Genomic DNA, 25,979 nt, shown 5'->3' on the forward strand with positions numbered 1-25,979 from the left:
ATTGGCCGGGCCGTATCGCCCCCCGTCACATGACGTACAAGCCCCACCCCCGGCCGCGGCGCCCCGCCCCGCCCACTGTACCTACAGCCTACTCCGAGACTCTCGGCCCCGCTCCAACGCCGCGTAGTTTTATTTGTCCGGGAATCACGGGTCTGTACACAATAAATAACATGGATGTAGGGACTGTGCCCTAATCGCGGCATGATGCGGGGGTGGGGCTAGACATCGGCCAGGCCTTCAGCCTGCAGCTGGACAGGGGGACGGCAGGGCCCCAGACTTAGGGTGACCTGCGGCTGGAGACTGGGATGGTCACCCCTCAGAGTTCCACGCGCGTGTCGCGGTAGGCCCGGTCCAAGGCCCACTCTGGCTGGGAGTCGACGCCACCTTCGCGGGCCAGGCGAGCCATCTCCTGCTGGAACAGCGCCTGCCGCGCCCGGCTGGGGTCCACGTTGATCCAGTTGTTGGCGATCCACTTAGTGCCGCGCGTGACCAGGCAGCCCCCGTGCAGCGAGTAGTCGTCCACGTCGCCCACCCAACCTAGGAGAGGAGGATGGTGTGAGGACGGGAGGGGACCAGAGGTAATCTAGGCTGGGCTGGCTGGCATGAGCTTGGCCTCCTATTGCCCAAGTGCGTGGCAAGGGCGGGCCCAGCTGTGCACACTTTCTGTGGCAAACATCTGGCCCCAAGGCCTCCTTGGCGGCTCAGCATCTCTCTCCAACGAATGCCTTTTCCACACCACTGCCCTTTGAAATCAGCTTTCTTGCTGCAGGGCCTGTCCACAGCCCTTCCCAGTGTGGGCTACTAAGGGGCATGTGTCCTCAGCCCCAGTGAGCTGAAAGGCTGGGACATCAAAGAATCACAGGGTTCCAGATAACCCAGGAGGCTGCATGGGTGCAGCCTGCTGAAGTCACTGAGGGTGGTCTTTGGGAGGCAGTAGGGGCAAAAAAACCCAGAAAACATGAAGGGGTGGGGGATTGCCAGAACCAGCTCACCAGGGTAGCAATCACGGCTGGGTAAAGGCAGGCAGCTCCCTCCAGGTAGCCCTGACCTGGCCAAGGTTCTCACCTTGCCCATCAGGCAGGTAGTTGTACCAGAAGACAGCTGTGCCCTGGCGGGGCTTGACACGCAGGTTCCCCTTGTCACAGTGCCTCCGAGTGTCACGGAGGTCAACATCATCTTGAATCAGACTCTGTGGGTGGCAGAGTGGTGGGGTTTTCAAACCACCTGAACTGTAGGGCCAGGAACCCAAGGCCAGGCAGCCAAACGTGGCTCAAGGGAAACCAGTGCCCAGGGGATAGTTGAGGCCTCATCCCAGGTCTGGCAGCGCATGTACTATTTTTGTTTGCCCAAGGCCCTGCCATCCCACCAGAGGAACAGCCCAGTTGTTCCTTACCATTTCATCATAGGTTCTGTTGTCTGCTACAGGGAAGACAGTCTCGCCCCCACCGGTGACGTTGTTCAAATAAAACAGCACTGTCATGTAGCTGTAAGGCAGGGGGGCTGTTGAGCAGGTCCCCAACTGTGGATGCTCCCAGGGGCTTACCTGTGGGCAGGATAAGCTGCCCAGGTTCCCAGGGGCCGGAGGGGCAGGCTGGGATCAGTGACAACAGGGCAGGTCTGTACCAAATGTCCCTAGCCCATACTTCTCACGAACCCAGTTTCATTTTGTGTGTCACAGTTTTTTGGTGTGGTCAAGATCACAGGGGCATGCACTTAGCTAAACTACATGACCGTGCCTGAGGGCCTGCTGGGAAAGTTGAGCTAGCAGAAGCAGCAGAATCATGCAGACAGCTGGTTGCGACTAGAAGGGGCTGAGCCAGAGCATGAAGAGGGAGGACCTGCCGCCATGCCTTGGGAGGGGAGGGGGACGCAGCTTCAAGGGGAGAAGCTGAGGTCTCCAGCAGTGCAGGCAGGATTAACAACCTGGGGAGGGTGGTGCAAAGAATCAGGGGTCCAGCCTTGCCCCTTCCTGAGGGCTCTGGGGGTGAGTTACAGTGTCTGTGGGTACCTTGGTCTGGCCGCTGAGATCAGACCACCACCCCTTTTGGGCCCCTTGATAAACAGCCTGGGGGGGAGACGTGGTGGGGGGAATTCTCAAGCAGGATGCCCAGCATTCTCCTGGCCCCATACCAAGGGGTACGCCCAGAGAGCATGGCTGTGCTGGTGTCAGGGGGGTGCTGGGTCTGGGAGCCACCCCCAGGTGGGACTACTTGCCGGCAGGAGGTCTCGAAGGGTACAGATTCATTGGCTACCAGCTTGGTGTGGGAGCAGATGGTCTCTGGGTACACAGGCCCACTGTCCACATGGGCATGGTAGTGGCCTCCCTCGCCATACCGCACGACCTGAAGCGGCTCGCTGAGCTCCACGATCTCGGGTGACAGGCGGGTGAGGCGCAGCACCCTGGTGGGCAGTGGGCATTCAGCTGGGCAGCCCCGTGCCAGGGGTGACACCCTGAAGGAGCTGGCCCGGTGAGTTGAGAGCCTGCCATGAGTGCTGCCCCTGTTTCCCCTGAGAGCTCCTTGAGCCACCCTGCTGGCCCTATAAGAGCAGGAAGAGGTGACTCCTAATGAACCGGAGACATCCACTGGCTGGGAAAAATGAGATTTCCATTAAGCCTAGGAGCTGGGAGGGAGACACTCCCTCCAGGAAGATGCTGTTTATCTAAAACCCCTGGCTACTCAGGGGCAGGGGTCCTGTGGACAGAGTTAAGAGATCATTTCTCTAGTTAGCAGAAAACAAACATTCAATCTAGTACTAATGGCACATGTATATTGTTTGCCCACCATTAGGGTTAATTTGCCTTTGCTAATTGCCTGTCTCCGGATGAGTTCCAGTCCTGAGCTCTGTTCTCTTGGTCCCAGCCAAGGACCTCTGTGGGGGCCTGCGTGGTCTCCTCCCTGCCTCACGGAGGCCAGGCTCGGGTGCTCACCTCTGGCGGATGGCGCGCATGACGTGGTGGGCGCCTTCGCCCTGGTAGAGCCACGTGTGATGGCTGTTCCGCACCAGCTGGCTGGACTCCGCCCTATGGCTCCTCATGTACTTGTGGAAGTCGCGAAGGTCCATGTTGGAGAACTCCTGCAGGCTCAGCACTCCTGCACAGGGCACCGCCCCCCCATCAGTGCCCACCACGCCCGTGTGGGGAGGGCAGAGTAGGGAGGCTGCACCTTCCTACCTACCCCTGGCCTCAGGCACTGTGGGGCCATGTGCACCTGTCCCCCAACCTGGACTCGGGTCAGATGAAGTTGGCTTCTGTCACATCAGGCCCTACAGGAAGACCCAGAGAAGTTCGTGTCCTCAGTTTAAACCCTCATTTGGCCCCCAAAAGGATGAAGTCCAACCCCGTCAGATTGGCCAGAGCAGGCTCTCCATAGGAAGCTTAGGCCATATGGCCAAGACCCTAGGCCAAGGACTGCCCTCGGCCCTCCAGCCTGGCTCTGTAGAGCGTGGTGGCCACCCTCCGGTCCTGTAGAGGGTGAAGAAAGAGAGTGTTCAGTGCTGGGTTTTGTCCCGGCCTTCCACACTGGAGGATGTAAGCTGGAACCGGTCCCCAGGAGTTCTCTCATGAGAGAGGTCTCCCATGAGTTCTCTCTCTCTGGTCTCAGTCCTGCCTGCTAGACAGTCTCCCTCAGCAGAGACAATCAGGCCACTCTCCCCAATGAGAACACTCTCCCCTGTTCCTGCTCAACCCACAAAGCTGGGCTCTACCCTCTCGGGGTTCCGGAAGAGTGGCTTAGAGCCTTTGCTACAAGTTACCCTGGTTGACCCCAATGACACACTCCCCTACTTTGGCTGGGGCTTCTGAGGGTGGGGCCACTCGAGGGCTGTGAGTGTGTCACTAGCTATGCACACACGGGCGGGAGCGGCCTGCTGCCTCTCCAGCCACAGGTCCGGGCCAGATTCTTCATTTGGGGCTCACCAACCGGAAGGTCATCCTTCCAAGTCCTGTTTTCTCAACTGGTGCAGAACTTGGGCGTGAGGGAAATGACTACGCCTGAGAGACTTCCTGGGGGCTGTTACCAAAGGGGAGGGTGCTTCCAGGACAGCTCTCCTGCCCACACCCACCCCCAGCAGTTAGAGGACTCCAGGCAGGCAGGAGGCAGGCAAGGGGGACCTCTGCCAGACCTCTCTCAGAAGCCTGGGTGTGAGGGGCATGCAGAGAGGCACGCAGACGTCTCGCTTCCTCAGAGCTGCCGCCTGAGGAAGCTGGCGGGGACCATGTGCCTGGCTAGATAGGCGGATGCCAAGCTGACCTCACTGTTCCTTCACTCCCGCTCCACCGCTCTGCCCTCTGCCAGCCAGTAGCCATACCTCCTGTACCCCACATGCTGCCCGACAAGGCCAAGAGGGTGCCCTCTGGACTGCCACCAAGGGGGAGCAGGTGGGTCTAGCTCCTGGCCCCTCACCTTCTCACCTCCAGCTACTCTAGCAGCTGGGCCTAGGGGCCACCTGGCTGGGGGCAGGAGGAGGCTCTGGGACACAATGGTGATGAGATATGAGCTCACCATCCCCGTCAGGGTCAGCCTTGATGGCAGAGTACATCTCCTGAATGTTCTCTGGAGTCATCCACCGTCCATTCCCCAGGCGGTTCTGGGCCAGGACCTACACAGCACAAGATGGTGCCTCAGGGGGCTGGCTCCGGTGATGGAGAGTTGCCAGGGCACACACAGCTGCCCTGTTCTTTCTGGAGGGCAGAGGGTTCAGGTGACAGGACGTGGGTGAGGATGAAGGCCAGGACCCGGGCTACCAGTCCAGACACTGGAGGGCCACGAGTATCCTCAGCCCTGGGGGAGCTGTGGCTCCACCCAGAGGAATGTTGGCTTATCAGAGGCAAAGGGGAGGCCAGGCCGGCGTCCCACCCACACACCCTAGGTGAGGTGGGTGAGACCAGGGCCTGGTACGAAGAGGGAAGAGGCACGGTGGGGAGACGACTGTCCGCCGGGCCCCTTAGGAAGATCGGACTCTGGGAGATGCCCTGTATAGGCAAGGGAGCCCACACCCCACCAAGACCTCTCTCAGAAGCCTGGGTGTGAGGGGCATGCAGAGAGGCACGCAGATGTCTGGCTTCCTCAGAGCTGCCGCCTCATTGACAGTGGGTCCTGTGGGGCTCCCAGCAATGTCAGCCAGGAAACCAGAGCACAGACAGCATGGCACCCCGGGCACTGTGGCAGCAAGTGCCATCGCCCCCAGTAGATGCCCCTGCCGTCCTCCGGGGCTCCCAGGGCAGCAGGGGCCCTCTGGCAAGGAAGGAGGACCCTGGCCCTTCTCATGCCCAAGGTTAGGTGGCATCAGCCTCCTGTGGCTGGGGCAGAGCAGCACGTGTGACCGGGCCACTAGAAAGATAAGTTGGGGGTGCTCCCACCCTGGGGCGGGGGGCTCCTCCAGGCCCCCCACCTCACGCAGCTGCAGGCGGCCATCGTGGTTCTGATCCAGCAGCTGGAAGAGGTCCAGCGGGCTGATCTGCATTGTGCCCATCGCTTCCTCGTACTCCTCGGTGGGCAGGATCTGGCTGCGCTGCAGCCCCTTCATCTGCGCCAGGTGGATGACGAGCCGACACTCCTCATCGCTCAGGAAGCCGGGGATCTCTGCCAGGAGAGGAGGGGGTGAGGCTAAGGGCCTTCCGGTCTGCAGGGTGCCTGGGCTGGGTCCCGTCCCCTGCCGGTCACCCAGCCAACAGGACCTCACACACTCCTTTACATCTGCTCTGGACTCAGAGTCCAAAGTCAAATTGTCCTGCAAAGGCTGGCCAGCGTTGGGACACGGGGCCTCTCTCTTGGACGTTGAGAACACACGTGTTCCAGGGGAGTCCTGAGAGGGGAGCCAGATCTACGCTGGGGGTGGGCCAACCCCATCCCTTGGGGTGGGACCAAAGGCTCCAGCGTGGACCTGAGGACTGACCTCCACTCCTTAAGCGGGCGAGAGGATGTTGGCAGGTTTGTGCTTTCATTGTTGCTTTTCAGCAGTGTTCAAAGTGAATACGCCTGGTGCTCTTGGCCTTACCACCCCCACCCCGCCCCACTCTCCTGCACAAGGGGGTGCTGGTTATCCGCCCAGTGCTGGGAGGTCAGTGGGAGTCACTCGGGTTTTTGGCACATGCTCTGAGAAGATGCCCCGGTGTTCTCTGCTTTGGGAACAAATGTGTACTGACTGAACGCCTCCTTCCATGCCTGTAAGCCCGAGTAAAGGCCACTCAGGCCAGGGCCCTGGCTCCAGCGTCTGCATGCCCCCACCCCAGCGGCACAAACAGCTCAGTAGTGCCTGGATCGCAAACCTCACACCTGGCAAGCCCACATCCCAGCACTTCCAGAGGCTGGATCCTGGGCCCCGCTTCATTCTCTTGTTCCTGGGAGAGACGCCTTCCTTGGACGGGTCACAAGAGGCCCACCCAGGAACTAACTGGAGGAAGAGCCGGGCTGCCACTGCGACCCCGAGAACTCCTGCTGCTCCTCCGGCTTTGCTCAGCAGGAAGTTCCAGTTGCCAAGGGGATGGAAAACAGCCTCTTAGGCAGGATTGGAGCCGTTTTTAACAGTAATCACGGCAGATCACACTCAGGGAGCACAGACTCTGTGTCCTGTCCTAAGCATGTCATCAACTCTGTAATCTGTATCCTCGTCCTAGAAAACCAGGCCTCATGAATTCACCCTTCCTCCCCCGGAGAAGCCCCAAGCACAGAGCCACTGGCGACTTGGCCAGGGCGACACAGGCTGCTGTCCTGCAAAACCCAGGCTCACAGCCCGATTCTGCTTCTACGGGGAGAGGACCCAGATCCAACAACACCGAGGACAGGATACAAGCCCTCGTCCTTGGCCAGCTTGATCCCCTCAACCTGGCGAACCCGGAAAGGGTGTGAGCCACGCACTGGGCGGGGAGCGCTGCGGGACAATGGGTTAGACCAAACTGCTAATCCACAGAGTCACCTCCCGATGGCTTTAAAACATAAATGAACAAGAAAAGTAAACCAGAGAAAGAAAACACAAGCCCAGGTTTCTTCAGTTTATTAGCTGCCAGTAATTCACAGGCCCAAAGGAGACGCCGCTCTCTCTACAGTCCCCTGCCACGTGCTAATCAAATCAAACAGTTCAGGCCAGCACACGCGACCTAACCAGGAGGGTCTAAGCTCATGGGAGCTGGGCAAACACTGGCTCCGGCGGGGTGGGTATAGCACTCTGAAGTTCCCAACCTCAGTCCACCGAGACCAAGGCAGAGAAAGCGGGTGACTGTGCGAGAGGGCTGCGGCTGCCGGTGCGGTGATGGCGGGGCAGGGGCTCCCTGGAGCCCTGCAGAGCGCATGCCCACTCCTCAAGCCGTGGTGCTGTGCCAGGGCACTGGCTACACAGAGGTGCGGGTACCCAGCTTGCTAGACCACGACACGGTGGCCGAGGCTGTCCACCAGTCAGTCAGCTGGTTGCCCCTGCTGGCCAGGTGGGGTGCCACCCTGACACGTGCCTCTTCCTGCCTCATCTTTGCCCCGCTTTGCCTTGACAGGTGGGGCAGGAGCTTCCAGGTAAGGGTGGGGGGCATCTCCCCCGCGGGGGCCAGCTTTGGTAGCTCTTCACTACTCACTGCCGTGTGCCTACCAGTGCCAGGGGGTGGACAGGGACAGGAAGGACTCTGGTCAGTGTGTTGCCAGCAGAGAAGGAGCAGAGGCCCAGGGGCAGAGGAGACACGGGCAGGGGACTATCCTTGGTGAGCACCCTTGGTCTGGACCTGCAAATCAACAAGGGCTCTTGAATGTTGAGGCCAGGCCAGTGAGCAGGCTGCTTTAGGCTGCGGGGCTGACCACCCTCTCCAGGGAGGTGTGCAAACTCTGCCCACAGGAACCTGCCAAGAGATGGAGCAACGGCTCATGTGGTGGCTTTTTCTCTGGCAGAGTCCCGAGATTGCAGGACTGACTCCCCTTCCCCAGCCTCACCTATCCTGGAACAGCAGCCCCCTCAGTTTCTTCTCTGCAGAGCAGGGCCCTGCCTAGAGCCTCAGGGTGCAGCCTTAGCAGCAAGAATGGGCTCTTTCAGAACCTGAGGATGGGGCCCCTCTGCTCTTTGCCAACCCTAGTCCTGGCCGGAAACTGCAGGGTCCAGCAGGCCTTTCAGGATGAGAGGGAGGGCCCTGCTTTCTCCCTCCAGGTGAGGAGTGAAGGCCTAGAGTACCCCTGCACCCCTCTCCCAGGCACTTGGCATCCACTGGAGCTGGAGGTGGGGGTGCACTGGAAAGGTGGAAAGCAGCTTGGGTGAAGGGAGGGGTGAGGCTGGGAGGGGAGATACGGGGCTGAGGGCTAAGACTTCAGCAAGCAAAGGAGCAAGGCCAGCTGCAGGGCTGTTGCTAGGTAACCAGGGTGTCATTGCTCAGCAACCATGGAGTGGCTGGCTGGGCCTCCAGCCAGGAGCACCCAGAGGCCTCAGCCTGGAATCCAGGAACCGGGTCCTAAGTACCCACTGCCTCTGCCCCACAGGTTCATGTATCCATGCCGCGGCCAGCTGCATGCCCATCACGGCCTGCCACGGCCACCCCCAGTCAGCCATCCTGCCCTGCGGACGCTTTCCCACCAGCCACAGCCTCTGTGCCTGCCATCTCAAACAGCTCCCACCCGAGCCACCCACCAGTCTCTGCATTGCTTCTCTTGGCTGGTCTCACCCTTGCTCGGCCCCAGGGGCTGCAATCCATCCTTTCAAATCACAACTTCCCGGGATCAGGTAAATGGGCCTCTGGTGGGAAGAGAGGACAGTGGGAGGAACCTCTGCTGAGGGCTCCCCTCCTCCACCTGGGGCCCAGGGGAGCCTCACTCCACCCCTCCCCCAGTATGACGTGCCGGCTGCAGGGACTGCGGGTTGCAGGACACCAGCTGGTCCAAGGAGGTCCTAGACAGACTCCGCACTAGCGATTTTGGTGAGCCCCTGGTGTCCAGCACCCCTTCCAACCCCTTTCAAGTGTGTTCATTACAGCGCCTGGCTGGGCAATAAGACAAAAGAGACAGGGCATGCCCAAATATTGTGCCTGCTTAGAACGAAGAAGTTGGCTCTCTCTTCCTAAGTACGGGGCTTTGCAAACACAACCACATCCAGGAGGACAGGCATTCGCCAGAACCCTGATTCCAAGAGCAGAGCATCAGACAAGAGGGGGCAGTTCACCAGGTGGAGGGGGTACTCAGAGATGCCAGGCTCATCACATGGCCTCTCCGATCCCTCCAGCTGTGAAGGTCAGCCTCTCCTGGGGCAGTGGGTGGTCCCCAAGACCCTCAGACTCCCGGCTAGAGGTGCTGAGGGTGGGCCTGCTACCCAACCCACCCTGGGGAGCTGGCACCTGGTCTGCGATGCTGGCTGCATCCGGATGCCACATGTGTGCACAGCCTCCTGCACGCAAGGCATGCTGGGACCTATGTGCTGAGCGGGGAGATGCAGGGTCACTGTCGGCCAGTCACCATGGCCTGTGCTTGGAGCGGGGGCCACTGCAATCTACAGCTGGCTGTGTGCTGGTGGCAGCATAATCAGTGCCCGGAACAGAGGCAACCCAGGTGGGGAGGGCCTGGGACGTGACAGCTAGAGCCTGTGCAGGGGCCCCGCAAACCAGGAGCTCCCCTGGGCACACAGATCCCCTCTTGCTGCTGCCCTCCAGGGATATGTGCAGACCAGGGTCCAGAGACACTCCAAGCTTGCCCAGACCAGCAGAAGCAGGGCAGAAGTCCACTTCTGTGGTCATAGTGAGGGGCTCCTTCCTGAACCAGCAGTGCTCTGCCTGGTAAAAGGCAGGCAGCTGCGTGTGCCGGGCGGGTACAACTAGCTTTCTGCACCTCCCAGCCCTGTGATGCCAGCCTGGCTGATGCCTGCTACTGCCACCAGCACCCCACGCTGAGCCTCAGGCGCGAAGCCCCAGGCGACGCTCACCCAGGCACGATGCTGCTGGTCAAGCCCGAGAGACTCGGTTATATCTTCCTGACCTTTACGGAGTCCACAGCTCTGCCAATCAACAGGCCTGTGGAACAGCAGAGGCGGGGGGGTCCATGCAGAAAACTGTTAAGCTGCTCACTAACCTAAACTCATACACATACCCTAAAATTCTTCCTCTAATTCTGCGCTTCCAGTGTCTTGTCAAGAGAATACAGTGGTCTTAGGTAGCTGCTGAACTGTTTTAAGCTGAAAAAAGGATATGTCTGGAAACCATACAATAAAGAGGCCATGGTTTTAAAATGCAGTGCTTTGTGGGAGGCTGTCAATGACTCGTTTACCTTAGATGGTTAAGAAAGTGGAGTAAAACTCTGGCTGGCCCACTGGGAGTGCCCCCTGCTGCTCTCGAAGAGGGTGCTGAATCAGGAGGCCCCTCCCCAGGGTGGTGGTGGCAGCCACCGTGCAGAGACCGAGGGCACCCAGTAAAGCCCTCCAGCTGACCAGGAACTGTCAGCCATAGACTCTGGCTGCTGGACACGTAGCAAATCCAATCCGGCCCCCCAACACGTGTAGCTCACCTTTAGGGGTAGACACAATTGCCAAATAAATACAGAAGACCAAGCAGCCTGATGCAACAGAGAGACTGGAAACCTCTTAAGGCCAGTCTGACGCGGAGAGAGGTCCCTGAGGAAGGGAGGCCTGAGCAGAGGCCTGATGGGGGTGAAGGCACCCTCCATGAGAACCAAGCCTGAGCCTTCCGGTGGCCGGAACAGTGCATACAAGAGCACCAAGGCAGCAGCGAGCTTGGAGTCTGAGAACTGACAGAGTGAGGGAAAGTGCGGGAGATGAGAAGTGAGGGCCTCGTGGAGGATTTTAAGGAAGGGAGCAAATCTGATCTGCTGTTTAAATACAGAATGAGTGTGAGGCGGAGGGAGAAGTAAGCCACATGAGAGAAAGCAGAGAGGTTGATGGTGACTCGGAATTGGAACGCCTCCCAACAGGACAATGGTCTGAACCCTTGGGAAATGCCTACCACAGTCAAGCAGGCATCTGCCAGGAACTCAGAGTGGGCCTTCTGTGGCCCAGGTCCCATTTGCCAAATGTCTCCAGGAACACAGGTGGGAAACAGGAAATGTTCCGCAGAGGTGGAGGCGCCCAGGGGTAAAACCCAGTCCCCTGGCCCGTTTACACCCTGAACCCTTGAGCCCAAGCGTCTTGGGTCCCTGATGGTGGGGCATAGCAGGCCCATTCTCCTTGGGCCCTGCCTACCTCTTTAGGGCGACAGCAAGTGGACAGACAGACAGGCCCAGAAAACAGACGCTGTGCCTTCTTGGGGTGAGGCTTCCTTCTTTGGGTTCATTCAACACTGCGTTCAGGTACTGCCTCTCCTTGGACACCCTCTCCACTGTGGCTGGCCTGTCTCGCAACTGGACTTCTCAAAATCACAGATCTCTTTTTCATTCGTCTCGCCTCGTTTCATCAAGCAGAAAGCCCTCAGACTTTTGGGGTAAAATGTGGGGCATCTTTCACAAGACTGAGAGGTAGGGTAGGAGATTCGGAGGACACAAGGACCAGAGGCAGGAAGTCTTGCTGCAACTGCCCGATTCTCCTATTTGTGCCCTGTGTAATGTGTCTGAGCATCATTTGATGGCTTAACCAGAATCAGGTTACCTCTGGTCAAATCTCTTTTGCTTCCTGTCATGTACTCTTGGTGACTTCAGGTCTGGGCTTCTCACTCTCGGCTTTGTAGGACTTGGACACAATTTTGTTAGGGGGTTAGGGGTTATGTCTCATGGTTCACTTAACCTAACGTATGTCTGAATTAAGCATATACGGGTCCAATAAAGGCGGATGAGAAGAAAGCACACCCACCTCATTGTGTTTGTCTCACGGCAGCACAGCAGTAATGGGGAGGGTTGTTCCCTTTGCCTGGATCACTTGTTCCTTGACAACTTCACCTCACAGCTCCTGCAGGTCTTTGCTCAAATATCTTTCTCAGGAAGGCCCACCCTGGCCACCATACTGAGGGTTTCAACCCCAGCTGAAATTCTGCCTTACTTGTCTGTGCTCACTTATCCCATCTGACACACACCAGGTGTGTTTTTTAGTCTGTCTCCTCATTGGAATGTCAGCTTCAGGTGTTCTTTTTGTTTTCCTGTTTTGTCCAATGTTGTGTTTCCAGCAACTCAACTAGTGCTTTGCACAGACTTTAGCGTTGTACAGTAACAATCATTGAGAGCCCCTCCCACCAAAGGACTCACATCCTAACCTACTTTCCCTCAAACAGCGTGCGTGTGAAATCATTCTCACAGGTCTGGGATAATCCCCAACCAGTGCCCTCTGCCTCAGGGGTAATAGCGGTGCTCAGATGCTCTGCTTCGGTCCCCAGTCCCCTCCCGACAGCCCCTTACCCACTCCATTCCCCAGGAGCCAGGAACACCTCAGGTCTGCAGGTAAGTGTGTCACCCAGGATGGGGGCTGGGAAAACCTATCCTGGGCAAGGTCATAGGTCCGGGGATCCCATCTTGTTGATACTAGACTCTGAAGGACTTCAGAATCTTCACAACTAGCACGCTGGCTCGACAGTGCAGACACCAGGGGTAGCCTGCCTTGTTTGAATCCCAGCTTCACCCTGATCTGGCTGTGTGAGCCTGCAGGCAAGCCGGGCTCGCTGTGCCTCACTTTCACCCCCACCAGCCTGACAGTGGGATCTCCACCCACCTTACAGGGGGGTTGTGAGAATTAAGCTGAAGGATCACATGAAGTCTAGCACATAACAAGAGCTCAGAAAATGTGAGCTATGGTGCCGGTTCCCAGTGAGGTCACCCTGGAAGGCTCTGCCTACTTTAATGGCCGAACAAAAACGCCATCCTAAGAAGAATCCCAGAGCGCAGAAAGCAAAGGCTGGTTTTGGGGGCACAAGCTTATCCACATTTGGACAGCCTGCTTCTTATCAGACCAGAGGGCCCATTTTGGGAGTGGAATTCCCCCTCATATCAGCTAGGACCTGGTTATCAGTATCTCCAACCCTTCCCCCATTCTAGAATGTGACAGAATTAACCACCTCAGAGAGCGTCCAAAGACAGTTTCAATGAAAGGTTTATAGGCACTAGCTTCTAGGTCATATGGCCCAGCCCTGTGATGGAAGGATTAGCTGCAGAAAGTAGAAGTCACCCTATTTTGGAAGTGGGGGCGGGTACCTCACTTGGGGGTAACCTCTGGGTGGAAAAGACAGGGCTACTTTGAAGCGGCCATTTTCAAAACAGAAGTCACGTGGTCAAAGGAGCCTGAAGGCAGCCACCGAATCGCAGCCCCCGGCCCTCCCCGGGGGGGCGCCCGGCGAACTTACCGAAGAGCAGCGGCTTGAGACTGAGGGTTCGGATGAAGTGATCCCTGTCGGCGACCAGCTGGATCTTGCGCTCATGCCCCACCTAAGGGAAAGCGGCACAGCGGGCAGCGAGGGAGGAGGAGGGAAGGGCGCCCCGGCTCGGGGAGCGGCGGCGGGCGAGTGAGAGGGTGCGCGCGGCAGGCCGGGGGCAGCGCACGGAGCGGCCCCCGGCAAAAGCGCCAGCCGCTTCGGGCTTGGTGGTGCAGGGCCTCACCTTGATGCCCTCCAGCCGGGTGAGGGGAGCCAAGGTGGGCGCGGGCCCGGGGCCCTGGGCGCGGCGCTGGGGTCCGGGGTCGCTGCTCTCGTCGCCGTTGCTGTAGTGCACGAAGAGAGCAGCGCCAGCACGTTTCCCAGGTACAGGTGGACGAACACCATCAGCACCAGGAAGTAGGCGCGCGAGCAGATGCCGCGGGGCTTGCACAGCGGCCGGACCGGCGCGTCCTCGCAGTCGCCCAGCCCCGCCGCAGCCTCGGCCGGGTCGTGATGCCGTGGCGGCCACTCCGGACTCGCCGCTTCAGGCCGCGGGCCTGCCGCCGCCGCCATGGCGCCCAGGCTGCGCGCGCACCCAGGGGAGGGGCCGCGGGGTCGCACGCGCCGCGCCGCGCCGTCGCCAGGACTACCGCCGCGGAGCCCGCGCGCGCAGCCGTCACCAGGAGAGGGTGCCAGGGGACGCCGCGCCTGGGCTGCACTCGAGATTTCCCGGCCCTGGACCCCGATCCACACCAAAGTGTCTCTTTCTTGAGGTGGGTTGTTGTCAGGCAGAGATGCACACTCCCCAGGGCAGAAGCCGCGCCCCCCACAAACGCAGATGCACAGGTACTGGCAACCGCAGTGGTAGTTTTCTCCTTTTTAAGACGCACTTCCCTCTTCCATTTTCTCGCTCCCGGAGTGGGGTGGCAACAAGGAGGCTGGGCCAAAATATGACTCAGTACTGCGGCGGGTTGGGGCGCCTTGGAGGCCGATTACTGCGCAAGTGATGGTGTGGGATGGCAACACTGACGCTCGCCAGTGCAGGTCAAGAGCGCCTTGAAGGTCTACTCTGCGGTAGGCGTGAACCTCCCAGGGAGGTCTGCAGGAGTCAGGTTTTAGGAACTGCCTGATGTGTGGGGTCCCATAGACTAGGGGACCCGGTCTGGAGCGGCCACAGAGGGCTTCCTGGAGGAACCCTTAGCACCGGTAGCAGCAACCTGCAGGAACGCAGCAGGTGCACAGGGAACGCTCCTTGCCTCACCGCTGCCACGTTCAGAAAGGGAGAAAGGGACTTTTCCATAAATGAGTCTTAAACGTCTTGGAAGCAAGTTAAACTCAGCTTATGCCCAAATATGGAGGCGAGAGGACATACCAAAGCTTGGTCTTTTTTGGTCTGCTCCACACACCTCCCCGCACCCCCACCCCGGAGATATGCAGACAAGAGCAACATCATTCACAGGGTCCCCACGGGTGGTTTCTCCTTACCCTGTTAAGGCTCCCCTCCCCTTCCAGCTTCCTCTTAGAAAAGTAAAGTGTACGTTTTCTGGTCTTCTCAGTGAGGCAGGCCCACCTTCTCCTCTTAAAGATTCTATACCCAATGGCAGATTTCATCAGTGTGCCATACATGGCTTCATCCACTCACTCAGTCAAGTCACCCTTAGGGACTATCTTATCAATCTCCTTAGGATACTAGAGAAACCACTGTCCTACAAAATAAGTTCTAGATGCCACACGCAATTTTATAATCAGAAACTTTCAGTTTATTTTGAGTAAACCACTCAACTTTGAGCAGATGACATTGCCTCAACTTTTTCTTTGAAGAAAACAAAGATCTTTGATAAATTTGTGAAAACACTGTGCCTTCCTTTGCAGGGCAGAAGTATTCTGCCTGAACTTTTCCATGCTCCTGATGATGTTAGCAAGAGACAGCCACTTGGGGCATGGAAGGAAGTTCTCCACAGGTCAAGGGCTGCAGGCTGCGGCCTGGGCACGGAACCTCTTGCAGCTCCGGAGGCTGGGGGTCACAGCTGGCTGCAAGTGCACGGTGTGGCAGTTACACAGTGCAAACAACGCACAGGGTGGGGCTGAAGGTGCAGAGCTGCAACTCAGGTCCTGCTGCTGCCACGGTGGTGACCCAAAGGACTCAGTGGAGAGGCGAACATTCCAGACACTAGGATCTTCCATGTGCCAACAGAGCAGTCATACCCCACCTCTAGGTGGACACTCTCCTCCGTTTGGCTCAGCGCTGTCCAGGTCTGGGTTCGTCTGTTGTACTCACTTGTCCTCTCATTCCACCCCATGGTCCCTTCCTTGCAGGCGATGACAAGAAGAGGCAAAACATGACTGGGGAGAAAGGGGGCCTGCAGCCAACCATGGACCCCCATGACCCCAAGAGTTACAACTGTCCTCTGTCTTCCAAGAGCGATTCAGTTTGCAACTAACATGGTACCTGGGGGAATTACTGACTGAGGTGAAAATGTTGGAATATCAAAGAATTTCCAACACAATATTTATTCACAGATTTCCAAGCAACTCTTCCAGGAGGTCAAGGGGGCCCTGAACAAGAGCCACAGGAACCCCAGGACTCACAGATGTAACTTCTGAAAGACCCACAGGACCAGGTTCAGGACAAGTAGGATACCATGCAAACCGCTTGTTCCTTTGCACTGTGAAAAGACTGGCCTTTCCCCTGGCCAGCCTCCTGGTATAGGAGTGGGGACCACAAATTAGGAACCCCCCCAACCAGCCTCAGACTCCAGACCCTAGAGGTGTTGCCCTCCAACACCGGAAACCAGGCGAGGGGGAGCACACCCCACCCCCAGAGCAGGTCATGGAGACATACACTCCCGGTTAACACGAAAACAATTTGTGCAGACACAGCCCCTGAGCCAGGCAGACCAGAGCCCTAGGGAGGGCTCTGCTGAACTCTGACCTTGACATTCACCGGAGGAGAGCGCAGCGGGCCAGCATCAGGTATGGCTGTGCGTCAACCTGGTTGGGGTCCCTCCATGGAACACTGGCACAAAAGAAGGGGCCGAGGTAAAACAAGGCTTTGGGGGAATGATTCCCTTTGAAAGTGGAATCATCTCTCTTCAGGAAGCAAAAGAAAACTGTGCTGAAGTCGCATCCCCTGGGCTGGAGGACCACAGCTCACCTATGCGCTCTGCTGTGGGCTCTGGCCTAAGTGGCCAGGCCCAGGTAAAGCTCACTTTCAAGATAAATGAGTCCACAGACACGCAGTGCCATTGGACATGATGATACCGGGGGCAAGATTCTGTTCTGTATTGTCTCCTAACTGCCAAGGTGCGGCAGTACCCTGACCACAGAAGGGTCTACAAGGACCAGGCAGGAGGCCGGGCGTGATTCTCTGCACACCACGGTGTTACACAGGCCAACCCCATTTTCCACCATCTGCCACCCATGCTCTTCCCTTGGGGCTCCAGCTGTGGCCAAAGGCGTGTGAATCTGGAAAGCAAGTACCACCCGGGGCCCATGTGCAGCAGACATCCTGAGGCAAGGGGGGCAGACAGCGTATGTTGCATTCTAAGTAAAATAGCTAGAGGGTAAAACACTCCAATGCCAGTTTATTTTTAAAAAGGGTTCTGTGTCATTCTATGGTTTGTTTGCCCCCCGGTTTTTTTTTTGTATAATTGTACAACCTTTTGAAAATTACATAAGTTGTAATGATCTAATACTATTAATAGTCATTCAGAAAAACTTTCCTTCCCTCCCAGCAACTATCCAGAGGGAACTGACAGTCCTGAGAAGAGGCCAATTCAACAGAGCCTCGACCCTGGTGGAAACAAAAAGCGAAAAGAGGAGGGAAAAAAAAAAACAAACAACCAGAAATTGACTAAGAGGTGTGTGGCCAGTGTCTCTCAGGAGTGGGGTCCTGGCTGTTGCCTGGGGTCGTGAGAGGCAGGGAGCCTGCAGCATGCGGCACGGCAGCCGGAGACCTCGCAGCCACATCGTCCTCGCGCAGCACGCCCGAGTCCCAGCCTAGGTGTCGTGGAAGTCCTTCAGCAGCGTTCTCCTCCGCTGCTCTGCTATGTGCATCTGGTTCTCTAAGTCCTGCACCAGGGAAGCAAGACATGGGCTTGCATGGCCCAGCCCCAAGAGGACGAGCTAGTGGAAGCCGCCCCCGCCAAGGGCTCCGAGGCGTCAAAAGCATGCCCCTCCCCACCCTTCTCAGCGGCAGCCTCTGGCCCCCAGGCCAGCTGCTGTGGGACCGATCACCACAGCAGCTCTCCCTTGCCTGCCAGAGGGTCCTAGAGAACAGCAGTCACTCACCCCTCTGTCATAGCTGTCCGCCCGCTCCACCTTCCACGACAGGTTTTCAATCTCAGCCTCCAGCTGAGCCTGCTGGTATTCAAACTGTATGGGTAGAGCAGGAGGGTCAAAAGGAGAGGGGACGGTAGCCAGGGCAGGGCCTGCAGACGGGAGGGGCAGAGGCAGCACCTCAGGCTCGCAGGAGCTCCAGACAGCCGAGTGCTGTCCTCAGAGGGCAGTGCTACTTCCTGTACCCAGAGCCAGAGGCTGATCCAATGGCTGCCCACGGAGGACAGCCAGGTGGCCAGGCTGCACTCGCCCTGCATCCCCAGAGAAAGGGGAAGGACCGAAGCCACGGAGAATGCTCCCGACATGCGGAGAAATGGCCGCTGCCAAAACAAGTCAAAGTGGGCATTCACTGACACTGTGCTCCCTGAATACTTCGTTTTTTTCAGCCTTTCTGAAAAGAGTCTTCAAAATTTCCAGATCGTTTGACTTAGCAGTATATGCCTCTTGCATGAAGAGGTTTCCCAATGTCTTATTTGTGATAGTGAAAAACAGAAAGAATAAACACCCCTAATGATGGTACGACCATATAATGGGACATCTATGCAACTATTTAAAAATGGCATTTTCCAGCCTGGTGAATAATGACAGCTGCAAAAACTGTTGTAACAAAAAATGTTACATATATAACCATGATTATAGAAACAGTACTAATTTTCAAAGGTTGGGAAATGCTAACAATGCTCATTTCTTTCTAGGGGGGATGATGGATGATGTAAATATTTTCCTAATTTTTTCAACATTTGAACAATCAGTGTGAATCACCTTGTTAATTGGAGAGGAAATAACCCCTATCTAAGATGAAAATTACACAAAGATGCAAATGAACTCCACAGTATTTAGGAACACACATGCTGGGTATCCTCCCAAAACATAAGCACTGGTTCCCAAGTGGTCAGCCACCCTAAAAAACATAGCTGTTAATGGCTTCAGTACACCTGCCTTCCTATTACACAAAATGGCAGCACCTGAGATCTACTTTGGAACTGCCTAGTCGGGGCCTGCAGAGCACAATTTTCCAGTGGCCAGTTTTGTTTTGATTTTGTCCTCCCAGCCACCAAGGGTCTGGTCCCTGCTCGCCTGCAAGGTGCGGGCAGAGAAGGCCCCTCTGAAGCTAAGAGGGCAGAGCACCAGGACGGCTTCCCTTACCAGCTTCTTCCTGGGCCCGGACTCCATGTAGTAGGCGTACGGATACGTGTACTGCAGGGTGTATCGACACTGCAACAGAAGACAAGGGGTCTGTGTCTATGACACTTAACTCCGTGGACCTCACGCTGCTGGCACAGGTCTCACCCCACCATGCAAATCAGCCTGGCTCTACAGGTATGGGCCTGAAAGAGACGAGGCCAAGGCAAATAAAAGATGCACTGGGGGACAACATGGCAAAAACTGAAGCAGAAATGGTCACAGAACATCCATGGTTCCTCTCCACACTGGGATTAATTACCAGCAGCTGCCTCAACGGCTCTTCCCTCTTGAGTCAGACCTCAGAGTCCACACATCTATCTCAATACTTGTCCAAAGACAATCTCTTATTTTCCTCTGAGTGATGCATGGATGGGACAAAAGAAGAGAAGGGCTCTCGTTTTCCCTGTGGTTCTGTCCCCGCAGGCAGAGGCACCGAAATACTGAGTGCCCTGGATGTCTGGGGAGGGCAGGGTCCTCAGTGGGCACAGCCCAGTAAGATGTGGACCCATGAGCAGGCACATGCGGGGCTTCACAGGGGGTGAGCCCTGCCCCCGACAGTGCCTCCCACCCTCAGAGGTCTGGGCCTCACAGAGAACAAGCGATGGGAAGACTGAGGGGGGACAAACCTTGGCCAAGAGCTTGGCAGCGTTCTGGAGGTACTGCCAGTCGATCCAGGTCCCCAGGTTATTCATGACCCTCTCCTGGATCTTCTCGTGAATCCGCTGGTATGTCTGTGCCTCCAGCTGCAAGCTCTTGTTGTGGTTTTCCCACTGTGGGGTCAGAGGAGAGAGAAAGCTGCAGGCGTCCAGGAAAGTGCAGGGATTCAAAAGCTGTTCAGAATGGTCACAGCCTCGTCTAGCTGATGGGGGCTGTGTGTCCTCGGGAGCGCATGAGGGGGGCTTCCTCAGTCTACACTACCAACCCTGTCTAGAGCCGCTATCTGCCTGCCAGATCACTCTACCTGCTTAGAGCAATAGGACTCTAGCTCTGAGGACAAAGCAAAGCTAGGTACTCCCAGGTCTCTTGCGCTTAGAAACCAAAGGTCCCATGCTCTGTGGGCTTCTGGGAAAAACTGCCCTCTGAATCTGTCTATTAAGACAGCACTGGATTGGGGGGCATGGCAAGATGGGGGCTGGAGCTGAGAGATACAAACTACTGTGTGTAAAATAAATAAGCTACAAGGATATCCTGAACAGCACAGGGAATGTAACCAGTATTTTATAATGCCGATGAAGGAAGTATAACCCTTAAAAATTCTGAATCACCACATTGTACATCTGAAAGTTACAGAACATTGTAAGCCAGTTATACCTCAATTAAAGACAAACAACAAACGTGGCACTGGATGGATAAAGACCACCTGATGGTCCTTCCTTATCCTCCACAATTCAGCATCACACAAGGCTGGCCGGTCCTCCCCTGCTGGCTGTGCCCGGGGAGCCGAGAGCCGCACCTGCAGGCAGCACTCGGGCTGGCCGGCGCTCCACGCCCTGACTCTGGCGTGTACACGCCGCTGCGGCCACCGGTTACTGGGAGTTTCGCCCAGCAGGGCCAAGTGGAAGAAGCCTACCCTCGAGAAGCAGGTGCAGGAGAGGACGCCTACCCTCTCAAAGTAGAACAAGTACTTCTTGAGGGCCTCCCTGGCCTGGGCTTGCTGGCTCTGGTTGACGATGTCGGGGTTCTCCTTGTACCGGCTGCACTCATAGTACTCGCTGCCGTGGGTCTTCCAATCTCCTAGACACATCCAGCAGAAGTCTGAAGGGATAAAGAACGCAGCACTGACCATACAACACAAGCCCGCCTTCCTCCACAGGCACAGGCGGAGCAGGAGCCAGACAGCCGGCTCCGGGGATCACCTGACCGGAACTCTCCCCGGCCGCCTCTACAGAGGGCGTGGACACATCTCATGCCTGTCATGGCCCACAGTCCCAGCACCCACCCGGTCCTTGCCCATCTGAACAACAGCCTACAGACGGTCTCCATTTCAAGAACACATACGCTTAGTGCCTTTTTAACCCAACGCAGGCAGATGCTGACCGTACAAAGGCCACTGGTCTGCTGCGTCAGTGCCTCCTGAGCAGCAGAATGTGTCCAACTGAGGCCCACCTGGCCATTCAGAGAACACCTCTGCCCTCTTGTCGACCTCCCACTCTCAACACCTGTCCTAGGTGTTGTACATGAAACTGGGGATGAAGACGTTCCCCCCTTTTTCTTCTTTCTTAAAAAGCACATTTTTATGGGAATTCCCCAGTGATCCACTGGTCAAGACTCATTGCTTTTACTGCCAGGGCCCAGGTTTAATCCCTGGTCGGCGAGCTAAGATCCTGCAAGCCAGTGTGACCAAAAAAAGAACACAAAAAAACAACCAAACAAAAAACAAAAAAGAGAAAAAGCACATTTTTATTAAACCCACTGCTACCCTATAGTTCATCCCCAGAATTATGACTCCGTTTCCACACTGAGGAAGCCAAGAGGGAAAAACAGAGATCCCCTATGGATGCCATATATCTGAACAATTACTGTGCCTTAATGGACAGGGGCCAATCATAGTTGTGTGTTCTGACTCTGCCAGAGACCCAGACAGCAGTAAACACTGTTTCCCATGATTCACTGTCATAAGCTGGCTCACTGACTTCCCCACAGGGGCTTGCGTAAAACTTGGGGAAGCTAGGCTGAAGCGAGAGACCCAGAGGCCGCTCACTTCTCCTCCCCTGGAAGGCTTCACGGAAGAGTGCAGTACAGCTTTCGCCTAGTCAGCTAGCTTGTGGTTGCTACTGTCTTAAATACTGCTACACTGCTTAGGGTTGCCCATCCAGATGGTAAAATTATTCAGCAACGTGAGGTACGGTAGTTACCCCTGGGCAGTTAGGGATGAGGAGAGGACACACTGAGGACTCTTCAGTTCCAGGACTGTGGTGGGTGCTGGGTGTGCGCCCGGGCATTTCTCTTTGAACTGTACGCATGTCTGATGCACTGTTCTAAGTGGATCGTGCACGTCCCTCTTATTCAAACACATGGAGAAAAGACACGGTGGAATTTCACCGAGAAAACAACCCACTACTCTTGGCCTATCTTCATTCTACACTTCGGCGTCACCGTTTCTGTCTAAAACCTCGCCTTGACTACTCTGGTTTCAGAGTGATCCTGGGAGGACCCAGGGACAGCAGTGGCCAGGCTCTTACAAAGAGAAACTCTCAGGACCAGCTGGGTGGCATGTCAGCAGCTGTGGAAGAAGTCTGTCTGAACATATATTCTACCTGAAGGAGTTTTATTTCTTTACTTGATCTGGCAGGAAGGAAAGCAAAACCAACGGTTCTGTGGAACCTACACCGGTCAGATGAAGGAGGCCAGAAACCCTCTCTGAAAACTTTTATAAAACCTCAAAGGCAAACTAGGATTTGACTGCTTCCAGGAGAACCATAGGCAGCTTGCTCTAAACGGTGTCCACCAGGCAGCACAGAAAAGCCCCATGCTACTTACCTGCCTCGGCAAAAATCAAAAGAACACACTAAAACTTTCTTCTTGGATGACTGAGGATTTGTGAGAGTGTAGGAGCCATCCCAAAGTTGGCAGCAGGATTATTTAAGGGACCAAGAAATAATAAATCAGCAAATCCAGAGCTGCTCTACTCTGGTCCTCATGATTGTAAGTGACGGAAGCCACCCTGTTTGATCACTGTATCATAAAAGCAGTGGGGAAAAAAAAAGGCAGTGGAGACCCGTGTGCACGAGAAACAGACTGTGCCGCTGGGCCTGGTGCAGCGAGCTTGGGACTCACCATGTTTACACTTGGAGCATTGCTGTCGGAGGGAAACAGAAGAGAACATGTTAAGGGCACTCTGACCAAAGGCTTCAGGCCACACAAGCAAAACGCACAGGCCTCTGCTCACCATGTGATTGCAGCCGCCGTTCTTCTCAATGCAGATGTTGCACTTGGGACACTGAGGAGACAGAAGGGCGCCGTTAGGCTCACGCACCATCAGGCCGGTTCTAAGACAAATTACACAAAGCTCCTGGCACCCGTGCCCAGCAGCTCATCGTGCGAGCACTTCTGGGGAGGAGCCTCTCACTTAAATGTGGCGGGTCGCTGAGGCTGGAATAGCAATTCAAGGAAATGAGGTCAGCAGGTTTGGCCCTGAAACACTCCAAGCTGAGCCCCGCTAAGTCTGCCACCATCTGTCCCTGCCAGGAGGCCGCTCGGATTAAGCTCAAGCTGAGTCAGTAAAAAACTGGCCAGCTTGGGAGGATCGCCAGCACAGCCTACGAGCTGCCACCCTGGACTGGGGCCTGCTCAGCCTGTCTGAACTTCGGCTTCCAGAAGAGGGCATGGAAATCAGCTCTAAAGCTCGCTCCCATCTGAGATGCCAGCAGCCCCAGACAGAGTGGGGACCATTCTGACGCCGGGCGCTTCATGGCCATGAAGAGGACCTTACTTCATGACATCATGGTCACAGCTGCGCGGCAGGGTGCCTCGCTTCAGGGTGTGACTGGCACCGGCGAGGGCGAGGGCCCCGAGTGCTGAGTCATGCACAGCTCTAGGGGCTGCGGGCCATGCTTTCCCGTGGGATGTTTCCAGAATGAGAACTGGGCAGGCCTGGGCTTGCATTACAGTTTTGCTACTTATTTGATGTGGCTGTCAACCACCTCCGTCCCACAGCTGTTAACGCTGGGGAGGCATTCAGTAAAACCTAGTTTTTTTCGAATGAGTTTTCTTGAGGGTCAAACTTCTCCAAGCATTTCAGCATTTTATTAAAAGGAAGGAGCCTGGTGCACGCTAAGATCAACTGCTGCAAATTCTGCCGCGCCAGGGCAAGGGTCTGCCACCTCCATCACGAGCCCCGTGGCCGTGGGTGGCACTAGGGAGGGCAGACCCAGGACAGGTAAGATACAGTCCTTACGTCTTTAGTGTGGGCACTAATGTAGTTGGCTGTTTCAGAGTCGTCTGCACACTTCGTGAGCCATTTCCGGATTGTGGCGCAGTCTGTGGGGGCGTGATACATCTGACGACACTTGAAACTTAAAACCAGAAAAGATAACCGTTAGGTCAGATCCTGTGTTTTTCCTTTTCCTTCTGTCCAAGCCAACAGATCTGGAATTAGAGTTTTTCCAAGAGGTAAAAAGTCACCTCTCATGGTGTCTGAGACCTTGACTTACCCAGGATTATTCTGAACTCCTGGGGGGACTTCTCTCAATAAACCCAAATGAGACATTTGTTTTAAATATTTTAGGTGATGTCAATCCTTCCTAACAGGATATCAAATTCAGAACTCAGCTTTTCAAACGGCTCGGCGGGGGGGGGGGGTATTCTGAGAAGAGGACTCAACTCCAACCCAAAGCAGGAATGAGATCCAGGCCTGGGAGCCCGGGCTCATCTGAGTCCGAGGCACCCACCGGATGCACACTGTCGGCACTTGTGCAGTCTGTGAGGGGCACGTTACCTCTGACAATGCCCGAAACTTAGGATCAGAAAAGAAAAACCCCAACACTCATCAGGCCAGGCTCCTGTGCTTTTAATTTCCCTTCTGTCCAAGCCAACGGTGACTTTCTGGATAAAAGCTCTCAGGCAGGTAGCCCACATATGTCCCAGGGAAAGAAGGCCCTAACATGGGACACAAAGGGTAGAGAGCAACCGCATTGGTGGTTCTTAATGTTTGGTGAGTCACCGACTTCCTCGACCATGCCTTGAAAGGCAGGCACATATGCACACGGACCCCATTTTCTCTCTACTTTCCCTGAAGCCCCACTGTGACTCTTCCAGCAAGGTGCGAATAGGGCACAGGTCTGGGCCTAAATGAAGGCTCTGCCATTATCTGCACCTTGCTTTCCTCACCTATAAGAAAGGGGAACAGCAGTACCAATCACACACAGTCGCTGTGACAATGAAGCGAAAGTGGTCAGGAGAGAGCGGCTCCGCTGGTAAGCCTTCAGTATGCTTCAGCTAGTTCCATCATGTTTACTGAACAGAGTAAACCCCAGATAGATGTAAACCATGTTTATGAATTGCAGTGTTATAAAATTAGCAGAATGGCCAACAGAGAGAAAGATTAAAGTACTGGTGGCTGGAGCTTTCATATACGGCAAGATGTGAATTATCTGTGCAGAGAGATCTACCTCCACACAGACACGCAGTCTCTGGGCCCTGAGTCTTAGTAGCATAAACCCCAGCACATTCTCCAAGAGTCTGTGTCTCCTTCTTGTCTCCAGACTGAGTATCATCAAACATCTGCCCACGTAGAACAGCGCTGCTCTTCTGGCCCAAAGGCCCTGCCTCTCCCAGCCCCGCCCTCACAAGAGCCACAGCAGTGATGCTCGAGAGGAGGAGAAGGCACCAGCCAGGGCTACTCGGCATCCACACTCACTCTTACCAGAAGACCTCGTTGCACCGATTGCACTGTACTCGGCGAGCTCTGGGCTCCTGTACCCGGATAACCATGGGGCAGTCTGCACCAGGGCATAGCTGGAGCTGGTAGTGACTCTGTGAACACACCAAGGGGGGGAACAATAAGGACATCCCCTTGTTGGTGCCTCCAAATTAGACCTCCCTGAGTACTTAAACGCCTCCTGTTCTTCCATCAAGGGGCTACAGGAATTCATGATGGATGTCATGAAGACCAGACGTTAAGCAGGTCCTGAAAATGTCCTTTGAATGTTTAGCTTAAACCAGGCAGCAACTCACCGGAATGACCTAAGCTTAGATGGCAGAACGGAATACAGAATCGTGTCTCTGAGATGAAAGTGCATAGGGACTAGGGCTGGAAAGGAACACGGCCCAGTTGTTGTGCATGAGACCCTGAGGGGCTCAACAACCCTCAGGCATCTACCAAAGGTGGCAAACAGCACCCGGAACAAGGCCTTTTGTTTTTCCTACAGCCTGTGCATGAGACGACCCAGACCATCAGTCAATCCAAAAAGCTTAGGAATAATATAGGCAAAGATAAAAATTATGTTGCATGGAACCAGCAAGCCTGAACAGGTAGCCCAACAGAGGGGAAGGACTCCAAAACTGACCACTGAGAACTCGAACAAATTGCCAAATCACCCAAGAAGCAACACCCCTTCTTTGGGCCGAATCACAAGGTGAAGGGAATAGAACAGCAACTCCTGAGATATGCCTGACTTATGTTTATCCCGTGACATACAATAGCTTGTTTAAGTAACTCTGCGTAAGGTGCGGGGGGCGCGGCTTCCCTTGTGGCTCAGCTGGTAAAGAATCTGCCTGCAAT

At 55.8% G+C, this 25,979-nt stretch overlaps 2 protein-coding genes and 1 long non-coding RNA gene across 8 annotated transcripts in view; all 3 read right to left on the reverse strand.

Moving 5' to 3' along the window:
- P4HTM (prolyl 4-hydroxylase, transmembrane) lies at positions 103-13,841 on the reverse strand. The gene is given in 10 exon segments (XM_018066757.1): positions 103-537; positions 1,066-1,189; positions 1,394-1,484; positions 2,215-2,400; positions 2,930-3,092; positions 4,503-4,599; positions 5,392-5,582; positions 13,226-13,307; positions 13,479-13,597; positions 13,600-13,841. Coding segments are annotated over 10 exon segments (1,482 nt in total). The 5' UTR covers positions 13,808-13,841; the 3' UTR covers positions 103-316.
- Positions 6,978-9,870, reverse strand: LOC108638606. Its single transcript, XR_001919960.1, has 2 exons — positions 8,630-9,870; positions 6,978-7,819 (listed from the first exon to the last, which is right to left on the reverse strand). It is a non-coding gene; the product is annotated as an uncharacterized LOC108638606 (long non-coding RNA).
- Positions 14,972-25,979, reverse strand: part of ARIH2 (ariadne RBR E3 ubiquitin protein ligase 2) — a 38,412-nt gene continuing 27,404 nt past the window's right edge. For 3 of the 6 annotated variants that reach the window (XM_018066751.1, XM_018066755.1, XM_018066752.1), the window contains 9 exons: positions 25,122-25,231; positions 23,655-23,772; positions 22,647-22,697; positions 22,535-22,556; positions 20,328-20,512; positions 19,384-19,527; positions 18,719-18,787; positions 17,525-17,608; positions 14,972-17,305 (listed from right to left, as the gene is read on the reverse strand). In XM_018066751.1, coding sequence (XP_017922240.1) covers positions 17,234-17,305; positions 17,525-17,608; positions 18,719-18,787; positions 19,384-19,527; positions 20,328-20,512; positions 22,535-22,556; positions 22,647-22,697; positions 23,655-23,772; positions 25,122-25,231 — 855 coding nt within the window. In that variant the 3' untranslated portion in view covers positions 14,972-17,233. Of the gene's footprint in view, positions 17,306-17,524; positions 17,665-18,718; positions 18,788-19,383; positions 19,528-20,327; positions 20,513-22,534; positions 22,557-22,646; positions 22,698-23,654; positions 23,773-25,121; positions 25,232-25,979 lie in introns of all 6 variants that reach the window. The other 3 variants (XM_018066754.1, XM_018066756.1, XM_018066753.1) reach the window with 2 other exon arrangements.

This window comes from Capra hircus, chromosome 22 (genome assembly GCF_001704415.2).
Source record: "Capra hircus breed San Clemente chromosome 22, ASM170441v1, whole genome shotgun sequence".
Lineage (NCBI taxonomy): Eukaryota > Metazoa > Chordata > Mammalia > Artiodactyla > Bovidae > Capra > Capra hircus.